The sequence below is a fragment of the Hydractinia symbiolongicarpus genome, chromosome 5 (assembly GCF_029227915.1).
Source record: "Hydractinia symbiolongicarpus strain clone_291-10 chromosome 5, HSymV2.1, whole genome shotgun sequence".
NCBI classification, from domain to species: Eukaryota; Metazoa; Cnidaria; class Hydrozoa; order Anthoathecata; family Hydractiniidae; genus Hydractinia; species Hydractinia symbiolongicarpus.
This window is the reverse complement of record NC_079879.1, coordinates 13,752,344-13,766,823: the sequence shown is the minus strand read 5'-3', so window position 1 is coordinate 13,766,823 and position 14,480 is coordinate 13,752,344. Positions and strand designations below refer to the sequence as shown.

Here is a 14,480-nt window from a genome sequence, read left to right as displayed (position 1 = left end):
AACAAGAAAACTTACTTTGTGTAAAAAAAGCCATCCACTCTCAAATTTTTGATCATTTTAAATCAACCAACAATAGAAATATTAACATTACCGCTGATATCAATTAATATCATTGTTTTTCTTCTTGTTTTATTTTTCAGCTTAGCAGATATCTTATCGGAAAAAAAAAGTCGGGGGAAAATTTCGTCGGATTAAAATTTAGTCAGGGAAAAATCAAGTCACTTTTGAAAAATAAGTCACTTTTCCCCGACTAATTTTTCAAATAAGACACTTTCCCCGACTAATTTTTGATATTCCTGTAGATAACCTCCCAAGAGAATTTGAATCAATTTTTTTTATTTATCTATCTATGTTTTTCATACAAAAACAACTACGAGAATAAGTACAAAAATCTAGTCCAAAACAATTATGTCGTTTTTTGCACTAATTGTAAAGTCAGCATCTTAAACGGACTATTGATGTTATAGTTGTATGATTGTTTCAGGTTTGTTTAAACACAAAATGTTGTTTCTTTTTGTTTCCATTATGTTTATTTATGTCCCGATCCTTTTTTTAATCTTCCTTATTAAGGTGGTAACAATGAGAAAAAAAGTTTAGAATAAAAGAAAAAAATCGGGGTAAATTTTTAGTTAGGTATAAAAAAATCGGGGTAAATTTTTAGTTAGGTATAAAAAAATCGGGTAAAAGTACTAGTCGGGATAAAAATAAACGGGGGAAATTTTGGTAGGGGAAAAATCAAGTCACTTCCAAAAAATAAGGTATGAGATTTAAAATTTAACCATACCACCTTTTATATTAACTTTGCTGTGTCAAGCTTCAACATACAATATACAGTGCAGTGTTCAAAATAGAAGATATGTAAAATCCGATCCAAATTTTTTCTGTATAATTTAATTGCAAAGTTTGGTTACAATTAAAACACCTTAATCATCAAATAATTTGCTTCCGTACATTTTTAACGTAATTATTTTTTTTCTTTTTATGCAAGATTATTTTTTGATACACACATCACAGAATTAAGATGTATGTAAATAACACAGTGCATATAGAGTATTTGTATTTTGTTGCATGTAGCTATATAAAATAAAGGCTTCGATCTTTTAATGAGACAGTAATGGGGTTGAATGTGACTGTGGAAAAAAGATACACAACAGGATTTATTGACTGAGAGGTCTCTTATCGAAAGTAAATGATATTTTTTGAAAAGACTTATTTGGCCACGAGTTTCGTTATCATTATAAAAAAGAGGGTAATAACATGATAGTTCCACCCCATGAAGTTTTATCCATGACATGTCGCAGTCAATTAGTGAAGTTTTTGAAGCTCGAGAAGGAAGCCAATATTCAAACTGCTACGTATTAACAATCACATTTTTTAAGTAGTCGTGTAAAGTGCAATACAAATTACAGACTTAGTGACTTCTAAGCCTGAAATGTTCTGTTTTAAATCTTTGTATTTATTAGCTATTACAGCTTTAAAACACGCCGGAAAAAATCGATGTGATTCTTTATATTAATTGTACATTTTCACAATTTTTGATTTACGTAAAAACTTGAAATGTGAAGACCTAGATTTTACTTCATGCAACAGATTAAAAATAAGCAGTGCAGCAAAGGTGACAAATAAAGTGGTAAAAAAATTCAATTTTGAATTTTAGAGTTATATTGTGCATACTTAAATTTAAGATATATTGTTGAAAGAAAGATCTCTGCAACAACCGTAAGATATGTAACACCAATTTACTGAAATTTTTTTGCTTATTGCAATAATTTTGTTCATCATTCAGGCCAAGTTATAACACTACACTCAAAATGAAACATAAAAGACTAATAAACATGCCACACAGATCAAAAAATATTGAATGAAAACAGTCATGGTTGTAACATTCATCGCTACATCAATCTGTTAATTATCTTAACCAGTAATACAACCTCAATGCCGCATGTTAAATTATCATAATATCAGGCTACCAGAAAGAACCAAAACCCCAAAAAGGTGTTGAGATTAGACATTAAAACTTAAAAGTATATAAAAAAAGGTTTTACTAGAAAAATTATAATATAACACGATTTGAATCTTCTTTTGTTTTTAAAAAAATGTAATTTAGGTTAGTTTTTAATAAATGCACTTGTGATATAGTGTGAAGGTGTAGAACATGCTAAAGGTTTTTGATTAGAGAACAATAAAAGAAATGCAAAATTTTCTGTCGTACAAAAATATATAATTGGATTGCAACATTAGTGAAATGACCCAGAAGCATTTATTTCATTATTGCAGATTAAGATATCTCCAGGTTTTGATGACCAATTAGAAAATGTTACTTGAAAGCAAAACGCGTGCAGGAAGTGTAACGCTAATTCAACAATACTCAAATAACAACAAATAAGCTATATAAACATGGAATGATCTTTACTGCTTTTATTATCCACGCGGTGTTCAAACTAACATTAAAAATCATCAAAACAGTATTCTGTAAAACAAGCAGTTAAAACCCGAAGATAAAAAAATTAACCTTCTGAAAATTTTGTGTTTTGTTGCATCGAATTGAACTGGTATGAATTTGATTTTTTGTTGTAAAATATAACTTCGATTTATACTTGAAATAGTCAAAAATATATGCAAATTTAATTACTATATGCAACAGTACCTCGTGTTGTTTTCAAGCAGTTTGTGTACCACTGTCACTGCGAAAAAAAACTCTTGAGTTTTCTAGTAATAACAACTTCCACCATCGCTACAATTATACAGCAACAATGAAATATCCAAGCCGTTTATTCCAACCTCCTCTTCTATTAGGCACCAAAGATTACTTTTTAAAGTTTTGTTTACAAATAATAATAAAACAAATACTTCCTTTTTCTATATTTAGTGACGTGCACAACTATATAAATAACAAGAAAAAAGAGTTAATCCATGTTTGAAAAGAAAAATGGATACGCCGCATTTAATGGTATACCTATTGCTAATTAGTCCAGGTGAGTTACCAATACTGAAACATTCATAAATAGTTACAATAAAGCTAAAGAAATTATTTGAAATTAAGCTTGAGTTTATGAGATGTGTGGTGCAAATACTTTTTTCTATTTAGCAGTAACATTGAGATGTTACATATAGGAACAAAGAGAGCTTCAACTTTTCCAGTTGTTTGTTATGGCATTTGTTTCATCGGTTACAAAGTTCTTATACACAGAAATTCGTCAAGAAGTTCGGCATTTTCTGCAAAATAGCGGCACATGTAAGGAGCAACAACAACAACAACAACAACAACAACAACAACAACAACAACAACAATCATCAGTTCATCATGATGAACTAGAGATGTTCTCGTTCTGTATAATACCTATTAAGTTGATATTAAGAATTGTACACTGGTAAAATAAATGATATCGGTTGAAAGGAATAGGATTGTCTTTACGGAAAAGCCCCAGAGATCGTGACAATCAAGAGGATATACTAAATCATAAAAAAGATGTATGTATCTTTCGTGAACCCTGATCCGAATTATATCATTGTGCACCTTAAAAAGTCTTCAGAAAACACCTTCTTATACAGAAAGTTGTTTCCTAACGACCAATTATGTACACATAAGGATAAAAAAAGTGATAATAAAATAATTTGTATTCATACTGCATTGATTTTCTGTTATGTTCTCCAGCCATGGTCAAAACAGCTTTTATTGCTCTCAAACCAAAATCATAATGATGCTGCAATGAAGATATAATAAAGTCTTTACACAAACCATAAGAAAAAGGGGTATTTGTTAAGTCATTTAAAAACGTTGCAAACTTTGAAATTGGTAGTATAAGTATTTGATATTTGTTCCTACAACTTAGTTATAACAACAACTCTGCTAGCACTCACGTAGCTGATATAAGTTAGTCTTAATCTATAAAAATTGAAATCGGAACGGAAGAAGGGGTATAAATCTTATGTATCATATTGACATCCTGTGTACTTATTTAATTTGTGGGTCACGCTTGAGCAATAAGTAAGCTTACTTGTTCTGACAGCTGATTTTTTGCTAGTTCATAAATATTAATCAACTTTCGTGATAATACTTCTGCCGTGGAAAATCCATTTGAAAATAAGATAATTTCAGCAATTGTTGTATTATCAGGTGTGACCATTGAAACTGGACGAAACATTGACTTCAAGTTATCAGGCAATTCCACTCTACCTGTATAACCAGGGTTCATTGTAATAAAAACACCCGAGGTTGGATTTAACTTGATGTCTCGTCCTTCAAACATAAATCGTATGGAAGCAGCCATCTTAGCTGATTTAATGTTGTGGAGCTGCTGTGCAACAACAGATAATACTTCGCAATCAATTCGATTAAACTCATCAAAACAGCACCAAGAACCAGACTGGGAAATTCCAGATAAAAATCTACCAATCATTCGGAAATCTATTCCTTCTGAACAGTTAAATACAATACATTGTTTTCCCATTGCTTTTGCCAAATCTTTCACAGTTTCAGATTTACCAGTTCCTGCTGGGCCTGATGGTGCCCCACCCAAGTGAAAGTGGAGTGCGCTGGTTAAGGTTAAATAACACCTATCCGTAAGAGGAGTGATTACAAGTCGTGGAGAGCAACCTAAGTATTCGTAACCATACAACATAGAAGATATAGACTGCTCAACAAAACAATCATTTGCTTGTTCATCCCAACGATATCTCAACTGCTTAATCCACTGGAAGTCATCAGAAGAATCAACACTAAAGCTAACCAGATTGTTGATGATATCTCGATCATGCACTAAATTAATAATAAGTGCCACTGCAAGATTTCTTTGGTTTTCTGGTAGAGTCTTCTTGACACATTCTGCCATATTATCTAACTTTACCATGACTTGGCCAGCTACCTCTCTTAACTTAGGTGCAACTGCATCACATTGCAGTGCTTTGTTAACATCTGATGAAAATACTAATTGCAAAGTAATTAAAGCTATTTGACCGTAATTTTCAAGCACCCATTCCATGAAGTTTTCATGATCAAATTCAGGAATTGATTTTTTGAGTTGGGATTTGACAGTATCGAACATGACATTCTCCACACTCACAAGCCATTGTTCAACTTGTCCACGAGCCTTTAGTGAACTAAAAAGTTAAAATTATTACACCATGGAAAATTTAGTTAATCATAACTTTACCTAAATGTTTTTTTTTTTTATTTTAACTTCCTAATTTGTAAAAATTTCCTAGTTTCACCTGAAAAAGTTCTAAACTCTTAAAAATGAACTCCTTCATAAATATCGCATTACTAGTACGAATTATTGTGTTAAAGTTCAAGTAAACAGGTAAGACTGTTACTTAAGAAGGCGGTTTTTTAATTAAATTATAGCTGATTTTATATTAAGATATTAAAAAAAAATTAACTTACTCAGGAAGATCTACATATTCTCCTTCATTAGATGTCATACCAGCAATTGGAAATGGTGCTTTCTGTTTTACATCAAAATTTAATTTCTTGATGTTACCAAAGCATTTCAACAAATATGGTTGCACAGCTGTTACATCCTTGCTGTTAGCAAGAATATCTAGAAGCTCGTCATTACTGAGAAAGTAAAATCTTGAAAACACAAGTCTTTTCGTGTCCAAGTACTCCTAGGTGATAGTGATAATGTATCGTTAAAACAAAAAAATTTAAGTTGGTAATAAAAATTGTATTAAAAATATTAGCATAGTAAACCTTGAACGACTACAAAATTGCAGGTGAGATACAGGGTAGTAACTGGTTGGGGTCTAATTTACGCGAGTTTACTTTCACTTCAGTCATTTCTCTTCAGGGAGTGGGAAATTCTTTCATGCATCATCCACAATTTTCCCAGAAATGTAAAATGTTATCAACAGACACAAAACATTTTTATATTTTATCTGTATTTTGTGGATTTTTATTCTCTTCCTTTTCTAATTGTTCTAGATTTCTTAGTGTGATTATATCATACGATATGACCCTCTAAGTGTTTTCTAAATTCTATTCTATTAAAAAGGAAATTGCTCGACCTGTTTACCAAGTAAAAATTGGTCATTCCTAATCACAATCAAATTTCTAAATACTGTCTAATTTCAATCCTGAGTTGTATTTTTCTGTGCTGTTACAGAGACATAATTTACCTCTAATGATCTGTGTATCTTCTCTAAGTTTGAATTACATGCTTGCAATACATCTAGTAAACCAGCAGAAGTTGCTGCTGCTAAAGCATTTGGACGATCAATTGTACGCCTCATTATGTCACGCCAATTTTTATCAACTTGTGAAAATAGTTTTGCCTCATTAGGAAGTTGTCTAAAATAAAAACGGTGAAATACACCCATTGACAGACCTAGTTTTACTACTTTTAAAAACATGTACTGTGAGGTGAAAAGTAAATGTAGTACCTTTGAATGTCAGCTGCAGCAAAAACTGACTCAAGATATAGCCAGTTACGTTGAACTAAAATCCATTCTTCAAATGTTCTCAAGAATAAATTTAATTTCTGATCCCATTCAATTATCTGAGGCTATCATATAAATAAAAACAAAATCTTATTTTAAGTGTTTAAAAAGGTCTGGATTAATAACAATAAATTGTTCTCATACCAGTAATGACAAACAAAATCTTGACCCTCTGATATTTGCAAGTGTCACCATACTGTCATCCAATGAAGTTAAGATGTCGTCTATACCAGTCAGTATGGCCACATCTCTGTTGGTATGTGCAAGTAATTCCAAATCTGCACTTTTCCAATAATCTTTTACTTTGTTTAACATTTGTTCCAAAGTAGCTTCGTTACTAGCTTGCATTGAGATCTCAGAGATTAGTTCTTCATGTTCGTACACTTCCAAGTTCAACACTTGACCTAAAGTAATGTGGTCTTCATCTTTGATAACAAATCCAATGGAGCTGTTGATTTTTACCCAGTGCCTTTCCTTTAATGTCGGATTTCTCAAGCTACTTATAATAGGCATTCCTTTTTGGAAAATCATAATGTCATTCTTCAAATTTGAAACCAATGAGTTCGCCGCCAGGCCTATATAAATATAAAAGAAAATTGATAAAATACTTTTTTTAAGAGAGAATATAAGTAATAGCATTTCTTAAGTAAAATAAAATAAAAAACAAACTATACAGATATGAATAAATCGACAAACCTTTTTCTAACAGATAGACAGCTTGTACAAATCTTGTAACTTCTTTTTGTAAACTGTTGACATCAAGTAAAGAAAATGCTGTAGCACACCATTTATGATGTAATGTGTTCCATTCCTCAATAGACTCCCATAACAATTTCCGCAACATTAAATCTTTTTCTGCAATTGATATTTCATTCTGTAAATCAGCAACTTTGGAAACTGGTTTAATTGAGATATATGTAGATCTAAAAGATCAAATTCAGCATGAAATCATGTCTACCATATTTTAAAGAAGGATTAGTGTTACTTTTATGGTAAATATTATAAAAAAATGTGAAAGTACGCACACGTAGGCAGCTCGTTTTTTACTAGCAGACATTGCATTGGATAAACATGTTTCGTAAGCAGCAAAACGTTTGATACTTTCTGATAACTCCTCAAGGTCGTCTTTTAAAAACTGGATGGTTTCAATTGCATTTGAAGAGGAAATATCTTCATCTAATAACGATGGATTTTGAATTTGAATAACTAGACCATGTAACTGCTTTTTTAAGTTTTCTACAATATCATCTAAGTTTTTGGTAAACTTGCGAACATTTTCATCCTTCATAGCCTCGCAATACAAGACCAAACTCTAAAAAAAATCTATGTCAGATATGCCACAAGTACACAACGACAACAATTTAAAAAGATTATGGAAATAACAACTAAACCTTTAGTTGTTGAAAACTTGGTGCCAATGTTTGATATAACGCTCTTTCTTCAGCACTAAAATCTGCATTGTAGTTAAAAGCAATGATAAACAAGCGTGAAATGATGTTAAATTCCTTTTCCAATTTAGGAATGTCTTCTGATAACTTTGATAAATATGATACATGCTCAACAAACTCTTCGACTGATTTCATTGGTGCCGAAAGCTTTCGTTCACCATCCTGCATGTATTTAAGAAGCTATAAACATTTGCTTCGATAAGCTAACAAAAAATGCTAACATTCAAACAATGATGCAGGGAAATAACAATGCAGAAAAAAGTGTACAAGGACGACAAATGTATTATTGAGGGAAAACCCTAGTTTTCTATCGGTGAACAACTCGTATGTAAATAAAGCCTAATTTTTTTCTTTGTAATCTTAACCTGTATAATTAGATGTTTTGTTTTATTTTAATTTTAAGCAGGACTACTTATAGAACAACATTTACAAGACAAAAAACTATTTTGCAAAAATATTTATTTATATAATTAAATTAAAAAGAAACCTTAAAATGACCTACTTTTATAATATTTAGTAAGGCTTCATTCTTTCTATTTGCAACTTTTGGAAGATGTTCATTAACAATGCTGATAATTCTTTCAGGAAATGGTAAACAAGCCTTTTTAAAGGCACCTGTTTTGACCAGGAATAACGTTCTTCTTTCCGAAATTGACATATTTTCCATACTAACAATCTAAATTAATAAATTTCAAACAAAATCAATAAATCGCATTTTAATCATTTGTTATTTGTTACTGTCATGGACAATATCCTAATCGTCATAATAATTATTTTACCATCAATATCCACTTTTATTGAAATTATAGCTAGACAAAATGCCAATATTTTTTGCACTTTCGTCCTTACAATACTGGTAACTAACTAACCTGTTCGTTATATTGATTCAATATCGCATAAAACTGCTCTGTTGTCCACTCTACTTTAAATGAGTTACGTACATCATTTAAATTTGAAGTAGCCACCATGTCACAGAAGATGTCAAATTCCTATTTTAAACAATGTGTAAAAAAATTGTGATAACATAAATTACATTGAGCATGATAAAAACTTGTATGCGTTTAAAATACAGAGTGAAAAAGATAATGTATTTTTGTCCGATATAATTACAATAAACTAATAAACAAATTATTACATCAACTAAACCAAATTAAAACTTAAGCCATTATCATTGGCCATAACTATCATTGGAAAAATAAATTTTTATACTAAAACAGACCTTGACATAATTTTGAACTTTATCCATTCCAATCTTGATAATACTCATTAATTCTGTTACTTGTCTCTGGTAAAGAGGATCTTTTGCGAAAATCAAGTCTTGATCAGGCCATCTTTGAGATACTTTTTTACTGAATTCCTTTTCCCTTTCGTCAATATGTAAAGTATGGTGGTTATTAGGTTTATAGACAAACTTTTGAAGTTTCTGATGATCAGTTAAGCTTTCAAATACACATACAGTTGATTCCAATTCATGTATTAAAAATGTAAGCTCTGATTCAAATTCCTAAAAGAAAATTTTAAAAATGGAAGCTCTGACTGGAAGAGATTTTGTCGTACAATACCATATGCCCTATAAAGTAGTAAATAGACCAATCCTGTGATGGTGATCACTACATTAAAGATAATCCACTGAACTTAATATGCCTCATTGTTAACCTTTTGGGTTTGACAAGCACGCAGTACAGGTTTTTATGTGCATTCTGATTGGCTTGGTACTTTTGGGCAAAGACATGATAAATATGTCAGCTGTGTAAATAAGCAAAAAAAAAAGAAATTTCAAAAAGCATTGACAATAATTTTATATTTAATTCTAAAAACATTTTTCAGACAGAAACAATAATGTCAGGTTTATTAACTTGTAAATTTGAGTCTGCGTAAATTTTTATGGCTATTAGTGATATTAATATAGTTAATCTAAAGGGTCTGTAAAAAGTGATGACTGATTATCCAGTTTTATCTAAATACAGTGATTTGACAATGATTTTTAAAACAAACACTCCATCTCTGGTCCAACCCCATAAGTTTAACTAATGTATCTAAGTTGTAACGCTGTAACTAAACATTGAGCTGCACATTTAACTTATAGCACCTGTTCAAAATAATGAACTGCTGACAGAACAGTTTTTAATACGCCAATTGTAAATGAAAGAAAACATAGCCAATTGAAAGAAAAAAACTAGCTCTTTTTTTTCTTTTATTAACTTTGATGAAAAAATACTATATTGTTTATTGCAGACCTTACAAACTCAGCACTTCGACCTCCAGCAATATTTTGCAGAACAAAATTTCAAATTCGAACTTATTAAAACTTTGATTACACTGAATGTGAATTAATTACAAGCATATTGACATAACAGACCCCAAAAAATTCTTTGAGAACAGATCCGAAATTTAATCCTTGCCAAAATTTAAAAAAAAAGAAAGTTCTAATTGACTATTTAAACTTAAAATCTATGAAACTTTCCTGACATGTCATTTTTCTGACGTTTCGAGAATATATTGTAAATACCTGACAATTCTAAACTCTCTTGACATTCCTGACAAAATTAACATCCTGAATCCAACAAGCTAATGTGGAACAAACAAAAAAATCTGATAAAAAAATAATTTACCTGCAATGATGGATTTATTTCACTATATGAAAATTGTCCTTTGCTGTCTAAATTGTCAGCAAATGTAACTTTTGATTCTTCAACATCATTTTCTAGAAAAAAAATTAAACTTGAAGACATTAAAGAATCTTTTAGGTTTAACAGTGTTTTTTTGAAACGGTTCCCTTGAAATATACAAGTAGGAAATTGCATATCTTTAACTTCATTGGGAAATAAAATTATAAATGAAGACAAAATATTCTCTTGTTATGATTTTTATCTAACCTCGCCACAAGCAAATAGTCCCTCAAGAGACCAAATACTTGTTTGGTAACACTTAACAAAACTTACAGTGAATTTGGACCCTCTAAAATGCTTCATGACACAATTATACCAACATTTTTTGTTTCGTGTTTATAATTAGTTTAAACTGTTATCTTATCATTCAGGATTTGAACTGATGGTTTTTGTTAACTAAAAGTAACAAGGCACATGCTGATATAACATTCCCATTGCTGCGAATCAATTATTATACACCCAATGATTTTCATAAACTTAAATAGATTTTAGAGAAGCAGAAAAGACCCTCTATTGTTACACACAATTCATATCTCCTGTTAACAGGTGGTTCTACTTGCATTTAGTTTTACAGAAACTTTCGATATGGAGATGCACTTTGACGTACTGAAAGTATTTGCACAAGCAACTCAGGCAACCAGCTCCCACCAATGTGCTACAAGAGCATTAGTGATGACTAAGGTTTATTGCGAAGCCAGGAGGAAAATTATTGCTTTAAAAAATCAGGCCCAACGCTTAAATAGAATTGTAAACTAACACTATTTTACTTGCTACAAGTGATGGTCATTACTGGTACTGTTAAGGTCATTTTCCAATTTTTGACACGTGTTAGTATTGATTTGTTCTAGCAATGCACAAAAAGTGATAATAATAATCTAATCAAGCAGTCTGGTTAGTTAAAAGACGCTCGATTGTTGCACAACCTGGTTGTTTTTTTGCCAGCAATGCCAGTTAAAAAATCATGGAGACGTTCAATTCTAAAATTTAAACATGGTTGAATGTAAACAAAAAACAAATCAAGGAAAAAGTTTTTAACCAGCAGTACAAAACTTTGCATGTTTAACAACCAAATATTTTAAGGTTTGCGTCCTTTCACAACACACCAGTAACATTTCATTGAAGTAAATTTTACATGTTAAAAGTCCATCTTCAACTTTTTGCTCTAATTTATGCTGGAAATTGTTCGAATTCCCATTATTTTTTCAGATTTTGAACGTTCATATCTCGATACGAACAAACTATTCCTCTGGGATAACAGGGTTCTATGAAGTCTAAAATAAAGTTTCATTACATTGTTTTGTTTGGCACACTTATAGTTGCATAGGTAGAAGGCGTTGATTGATGGATGAATATACATAAGCGTTCTCAATTTCTTGCATCTGAAGTTTTTTTTTAATTATGTAATAATCCATACTAGTCGTTAGTCCGTGGAAAAATCCATGGGTTCGCCCGTCCTTTTTATACCGCATTGCGTGCGTCTCGCTACTTGCGCAGCTAATCTACCATTTTGTGTGACAGACGGACAGACGTATATGGGTATTATAATATAGATAGTAACATTTTATTTTGAGCATTACCGAAGAATATTGACATTGTCAAAACTATTGCATAGGCTTGCTGTTGACAGAGCAATGCCTCTCAACGCCCTTGTAATCAGTTAGTGCAGGCTTGTGAATTACGTGAATTGTAAATTACCTGATTTTAAAACCAGTTCAACTTCAAAAAGAGGTTTTGTGGTATTACCATGAACACCCACAACTGACATTACATCCTTTGAGTTGTAATATTTCCATCCACATGAATTATATAAATTTGGCTGCTTTTCCATATTAAATGCAGCAGACACTTGCACATGTAACACATTTACAGCTGCCAGAACTAACTTTCTCAACATGTTTAATACCACAAAATCTATCATCCGAATAAAGGACTGCAGTCTTTTATAAACTGCTTTTAAATGAACATCACGGATATATTTAAATGAACCTTTCTTTTTTCCATGAAGCACACTTGGTTGCTTAGGTGGTAGCCTCTCTATGATATTGTATTTGTCTAAACACAATGAGAGGAATATAAGGTTAGTGTTGCTGGTCCATTGTTAAAATTTATAACAGTTTCAGAAACTTGAACCATTTTTTTGTTTACTTTACAAATGCACAGAATTGTGTACACAAAAATGCGCAAAATGGTGATAAATTATTTATAAATATTTTACTTTGAGGAAGGCTTATTTCATCATTATGACTAAATATCAAGAAATATATTATTATTAATTTTTGTTTATTTTTATCATTGCCTGAAGACAGACTTTAGTTGTAAAGATAAATATTGTGGTGTCTTGAAGCCATAGGAAATATAAAAAATGCAGAATATGTAAAAAATAAAATGTCCAACAGCAAAGAAGATGAAACTAGTCTAATACACTTTTTATATGCGATGTGTAAAAACATTGGCAAAAATTCAGAAAAGCACAGAAGTACCAAAAAATTAGTTGACAAAAGAATATATCAAAATTTTCGGTTTGTTTTCTTAAAGAATGATTTACATCTTTGATACCCAATTAAACTTTATTAAAACCTTATTGCTGCTTAATTCAAATAAAGAAACATTGCGAGGCGAAGCGAAATACATTTTTTTTTTTCAGTTATTGGTTTGCTTTAGCAGCAACAAGCTTGTACCTGTTGTACTTAATAACCTGACATTGCGGCTTTATAATGGAAATAATATTTATTCCTTATTTTATGGTAATTTTTTAGAAATATTTTTAAGGTTTTTAATAAAATTAAAAAAAAAATCCTGAAGTTTTACGTCCCTTAAAAGATATGTTCAGGTTACAGCATATATATATAAAAATGTGAATTATGCAAAAATGTGATAGAGCAGTCAGTTTTTGCTTCGTTGAAAAAGCATGCATATGTAAAAAGCATGAAAAATCTATTACTGAACCTCATTTGCAAGAAAGATACTAATGATTTTAAAAAAATCTGCATGTGTATGAAACGTTGGTTAGTCATACCTTTAATTACTTGAAAGTTTTTATATTGCTTTTGCTGTTTTTGCCCGCCTTCTTGCAATAATTCGTTTCTTTCCATCTCCTTCATGTCACAGTCAATTTTGTTAACACAACTTGTGAAATATTGCTACAGTATATCAAAACATATATATTAGCAAATATTTAAATTTCCTTACGTTTCATCAAAAATGCTATGCTTACCTCACACATGTTGAAAACAATATCCGCAATGGTTTCCCGATGTTTTAGTAATACTTCTTTAACATTCGCACATTCTTTTGATTGTGCTTCACAAAATTCTTTTAGAGTATATGTCTGATTGACAGAAAAATTAACGAGTGATTCACACTGCGAAGATAATTCACATGTTGATTGACAAATCGAGCACACTTGAAGAATTGTATCTTGAAATATTGGATTGGCCGTAAACAAGATCTCACCCAATCCCTTTCTGCAAAACAAAGCAATAAAAGTCTGTTTAAAAAAGTGATTTCTTTTAAATTAGTACATCATAATTAAGTTTAATGAAGCATAGAATGTTACAAAGTCCACAATTTTTATAACCTTTGTTCTTGATTAGAAAAAAAAACTTTCTCTGCTTTAATTATGGCAAGAGCACAGAAAGAAAATCTCAAAACACAGTTATTTAGTGTGTTGACTAGTTCATTTACATCAGGAAAAAAACTATAGATTTCTGTTTCTCACTGTTCCTTACTCTGCTATAAACGTTTTAGTATAATTCTTAAAAAGATTTTATCTAATAAAGTTAAGCACGTCCATTTCTGATGTGGTCTTAGACACAGTCCTTCTTGCCAAGCTACTGTAATAAAGTTGTGCATCCTTTCAACGTGTCATCCATGGTTTTATGCTTAGGTCTATTATCTTCTTAATTCTTATAAACAAACTTTTTAA

At 30.8% G+C, this 14,480-nt stretch overlaps 1 protein-coding gene across 1 annotated transcript in view; it reads right to left on the bottom strand.

Annotated features, from left to right (window-relative positions):
• LOC130644916 (dynein axonemal heavy chain 6-like) overlaps nucleotides 1–14,064 on the bottom strand; it is a 50,027-nt gene extending 35,963 nt beyond the window's left edge. Inside the window, exons 1-16 of the mRNA XM_057450703.1 lie at nucleotides 13,770–14,064; nucleotides 13,572–13,695; nucleotides 12,251–12,607; nucleotides 10,499–10,590; nucleotides 9,106–9,390; nucleotides 8,756–8,875; nucleotides 8,389–8,562; nucleotides 7,830–8,048; nucleotides 7,464–7,750; nucleotides 7,135–7,361; nucleotides 6,583–7,013; nucleotides 6,382–6,503; nucleotides 6,118–6,289; nucleotides 5,384–5,607; nucleotides 3,999–5,100; nucleotides 3,628–3,704 (exon numbers count right to left, since the gene is read on the bottom strand). Of these exons, the coding sequence (XP_057306686.1) occupies nucleotides 3,628–3,704; nucleotides 3,999–5,100; nucleotides 5,384–5,607; nucleotides 6,118–6,289; nucleotides 6,382–6,503; nucleotides 6,583–7,013; nucleotides 7,135–7,361; nucleotides 7,464–7,750; nucleotides 7,830–8,048; nucleotides 8,389–8,562; nucleotides 8,756–8,875; nucleotides 9,106–9,390; nucleotides 10,499–10,590; nucleotides 12,251–12,607; nucleotides 13,572–13,695; nucleotides 13,770–13,778 (4,022 nt within the window). The 5' untranslated portion in view covers nucleotides 13,779–14,064. The remainder of the gene's footprint in view (nucleotides 1–3,627; nucleotides 3,705–3,998; nucleotides 5,101–5,383; nucleotides 5,608–6,117; nucleotides 6,290–6,381; nucleotides 6,504–6,582; nucleotides 7,014–7,134; nucleotides 7,362–7,463; nucleotides 7,751–7,829; nucleotides 8,049–8,388; nucleotides 8,563–8,755; nucleotides 8,876–9,105; nucleotides 9,391–10,498; nucleotides 10,591–12,250; nucleotides 12,608–13,571; nucleotides 13,696–13,769) is intronic.
• Between the last annotated feature and the right edge of the window lie 416 nt (nucleotides 14,065–14,480).